The 4,185-nt window shown below is 26.2% G+C and overlaps 1 protein-coding gene across 1 annotated transcript; it reads right to left on the reverse strand.

Annotated features, from left to right (window-relative positions):
* On the reverse strand, positions 1,386–3,578 carry LOC107637081 (LIM domain-containing protein PLIM2c-like). The gene is made up of 5 exons (XM_016340532.2): positions 3,226–3,578; positions 2,372–2,471; positions 2,230–2,258; positions 2,049–2,138; positions 1,386–1,755 (listed from the first exon to the last, which is right to left on the reverse strand). Exons 1-5 carry the CDS (start codon positions 3,358–3,360, stop codon positions 1,423–1,425), a joined length of 687 nt encoding a protein of 228 aa, XP_016196018.2. The 5' UTR covers positions 3,361–3,578; the 3' UTR covers positions 1,386–1,422.

The following is a 4,185-nucleotide window of genomic DNA, read 5'->3' on the forward strand; positions in this document are numbered from 1 at the left end:
AATTTAAATTCTTTAAATTTTAAATTTTTATTTGAAAGAATAAAGTGTGCTCACCTTTAAATAGTTTTTATATATATATATTTTTTTTGTTTTACCTATAAAATAAATGGCGAGATCACATTTTACCCTAAAGTGAAATTCAAAATTTAGAGGATCCAAAACCTAGATAGAAAATAGATTAAAATTAGAAAACGACAAAAAAAATTCATATTATCCTTTTTAAAACACTCATCTTTTTTATCCTTTCCTTTTTTTTATCTAATGTTTAATTTATTTTTAAAGATATATTTTGTTTTTAATATATATTTTATATAAATAGTTAATTTAATATTATTGTATTAAAAATTTTACGTTCTTTGGTTCCTCTTTCTTTGTTTCTACCTTTTTTTTCTGCTATACTTCTATCTTTTCATTCAAATAAACTCTAAAATTGTTTTTAATTCTAAAAAAAATAAAATAAGACACTAAAAACAAAATACAAAAGATAGAGATATAAAAATTAGTATTATTGTATTTTATTTAATGATAAACTAAATATAAGAAAGAACAAATTATAAAAATTTTAAGAAAAAATATAATTATAAAAATTAATAAAACTAATAAAAAATTAATTATATCTTTTATTAGTGTCTCTATATCTTTTCTATTAGGAAGGATAATATTTTCTTTCAAACAGACTCAAAATGCACTAATTTAATATTTTTAAACACAATATTATGTCCATGTCTCATCTACTAGATATAATTTTATGTCTTTATATTATTGTATGAGTGTCCTATACTTCTATCTATAAACAAATACATCCTAATAGTTGCTTTGACATAAATGAGATGCTGCTAAAAAAATAAAAATTCATGAATAGTTATCTTTATATTTAACATATTTAATTAAATTATTAAAATTTAGATTATCTAAAGTGAAAAAGTTAGTAAAGTAATAAAATAAAGAATTAATCGTTATTGATTTTGTAACTTTCATAAACAGCATGTCCCACTATATTAATTTAAAAGTAATTAACTCCTCACTTTACTATTTTATTCTAGATCCAAATTATCATTTAATAATTTTTAATTATCAATTTGTTTATCAATTGCATATAAGTTTTCTCTCCATTAAAATTAGTTGTTGTTGAAAAGTAGAGAGAAAATTGTACATAACATTGTATATTTGTATTACCTGCTTTACTATCAAAAGTTATTACATAGTAATGACATACATATCCTGGAGAAGTTAAACCTCCATCAAAATTGAACAAAACAATATATTGTACTGAACATCTCTCTTTTGTATATAAATACATAAAAATTGAAGCGAAAAAATAAAAGCAATATGTGAAGAAAAAATATTAGACAGTAAAATTTTAATTAATAAGAAAAAGAACTTGACTTCATATATATGCTTCTCCAATGCATGACAACCACTCTAAGTGTCCTCATCTTTCTTTTCCTCTTCCTCTTCCTTAGATTCTTCTTCTTCATGAGCTGCTTCTTCTTCTTCCTCTTTCTTCTCCTCAGACTCCGGCTTCTCGCCATCTTCAGCATCGGCTTGTTCAGAAGGTGGAGTGGCATTGACCTTTTTGTCCTTAGCAGCCTGGAGTACATGGTTGTAGTTACCCTTCTCCATGAAAAGCTGCTGGAAATGGTGCTTGCAATACAGGACACCATCAAGGGCAGCATAGTTGGAGTGTGTCAGAGGACAACCTGCATGAGCACACCTAAAGCATGTCTTGTGATAGCACTCTCCTTCCAGCGACATCTATGCAAAATAGAGAAAATCGAGACTTTACGTAAAATCACAAAAATAAATTAAATAATAGTATTTAAATCGTTAAATTTAGCATAAATTTTATAAAATGAATTAGCTTATTTAAAACTGTAATATCAAAAGATTTTAAAAGTTAAATCGAAATTTTAACTGCTACGCATCTGTCAGACAAAATGCACACAAATTCTACAAGTTAAACACAATAATTTTTCAGATAATAAATGCATAAAATGTTCAAGTTTGTGATGAAAGTTACTAGTCCCTTTTGTATAATTTTCACAAACCTTCTCCAGTGGATACACTGTTTTTCCACAAACTGAGCATTTGTCTAGAGTTCCACTAAACATGGATGAGAGTCTGCTTGGAGCCTTGTTCTGCAAATTAATTAAAATCATTCAAATTGAAATTAACCACTCAAAATTGTAATGCACATTCTTATTAGGTTCCTGGAGATCGTAAACATACCCCATCATTTGATTTTTCAGAAGGCTTTGCTGTCGTGTTAATCGTCGCAAAAAATGCAACACAGTTTATTAGCCAGAGAGCAAAAATAGAAGGCAGAGAACTACAGAATCAGAAGATGATGTTGTAGAATATGAATCTTTACCTGTTTGAAAGTTCTTACTAAAATTTCCAGATTCCTTGAAAAGCTGTTCAAAGTGTGTCTTGCAATACAGGACACCATCCATTGAGGAATAGGTACTCATCTAAACCAACATAACTTAGTATTATTCATGCAACCAATTTAATGCATAATTAAAGAACATCATAGCTACTCATATTTTATACTTTATATAATTTTTAAATAAAATGAAAAAATTTAATTTTGATGCTTTTTTAATTCCCGATCAATGAACCTACAAAACCCTTCAAATCGTATCTTATTCAATCCTATTGTAGACATTCTCGCTTTTTCACCACTAATTATTTTTTATTTTCTTCTTTTATTTTTAAAAAATGTCTCATCATTTGTTGTCTCATTATTCATCCAATAACATGAACAAAATTAGCAATAATGGAATTATTGTCGCTTTTACTCAATTACATGAAATTTTTTATCAATCCCGTATAAATCAATTTTACATGTACATTTAATCATATAATGTTATATCATTAAAATTAATAATTTTTTACATTGATCACGTGAATGATTATTTCAAAAAAATATGATTAAATCCCTATATAATTTTTTTTGCATCAAAATTGAATTCTAAAATAAATTGTTACAGATATTTTTAAGACCGATACTAAATATGTTTTTAGAAGATAAAATATTTCTCCGCTTACATTTTGAGATAAATGGTTTTTAAGAGAAGATAGGTATTATGTTCTTTCTTTCAACAAATGGTTGATCAGGCAAGAATAATAGAATGTGACAAGAAATGAATGAATGAATGAAAGAAATAAACATAACATAGTTGAAAAGCAAGATTTAAAAGGGTGTTGGAGAATTAAACATACCGTAAGATAACCCTTGCAGTGAGTGCATCTGAAGCAGTTTTTATGGTAAGGTATACCTTCAAGAGTTAACAAATCAACCACATAAACAGTTTTGTCACAAGCCTTGCATTTGTCCAAAGTTCCTGTGAATGACATTTTGCAAATATTTTTTTTTTCTTTATTCCTTTTCTCAACAATAACTCAAAACAAGGCTAAGGAAATTTATTCCTTGTGTTTTATTTTCTTCTAAATTGTTTTTAGTAATTTATTTATTTTTTTCCTTTAACCCGGGATCTAAGGATTAAAGAGAAACTCAAAAAGAGAGAATAGTACTCATAACCTCAAAAGACAAAAATGGGTGTTGAACAAAGTCTTTGATTTGTCTAATCAAAGTAATTTATCAATGATTAACAAGTGATTGGAGACCTCAGAAATTTTGAGGAAAATATGGATTATTGGTGCTTTCATTTGTGGTTATAAATTTGTGTTTTTGAGGGAAAACAGGTTTGTCTCTGAAGACCCGTTCAACTGTTTGGGATCAATTAGATACCAGCAAATATAATAATTAACACCATCTGCTTTCTACATTTATTATTTCCTTTTTTTTTGGTGCATAATTTTTTTTTGAAAAAACATAATATTTATTTGTTTTTAAGGGTTTATCAGAGGCTATAGCATCATGAGTCATGATTCTTATCTGGTCTAATTTTTATTCTTTTTATAAATCTCATTTTAGTCGGTGAAGAAAAATATTATATTAACGATTCCACCTAAAGAAAGAGAAAAAAATGTACTATATTAAGAAAAATGTTATAATTTTTACGTATACATAGAAGAGTGTTATAATTTTTTGGTCTGTAATTTTTTTACTTTGTGATATTATTTTTAATATTGTCTAAAAATAAATTATCGTATTCATTTTTACTTAATTTAAAAATATTGGTATTAAAATTTTTATTCTTAATCTTTTTTATACTAGAA

Source organism: Arachis ipaensis, chromosome B04 (genome assembly GCF_000816755.2).
Source record: "Arachis ipaensis cultivar K30076 chromosome B04, Araip1.1, whole genome shotgun sequence".
NCBI lineage: Eukaryota > Viridiplantae > Streptophyta > Magnoliopsida > Fabales > Fabaceae > Arachis > Arachis ipaensis.

Coding starts and splice junctions, on each gene's coding strand:
- LOC107637081 (XM_016340532.2), bottom strand. CDS start 3,360: ATGTCATTCACAGGAACTTTGGACAAATGCAAGGCTTGTGACAAAACT. Junction 2,139..2,229: donor CTGAAAAATCAAATGATGGG/GTATGTTTACGA, acceptor ATTAATTTGCAG/AACAAGGCTCCAAGCAGACT. Junction 1,756..2,048: donor CAGTGTATCCACTGGAGAAG/GTTTGTGAAAAT, acceptor TATTTTGCATAG/ATGTCGCTGGAAGGAGAGTG.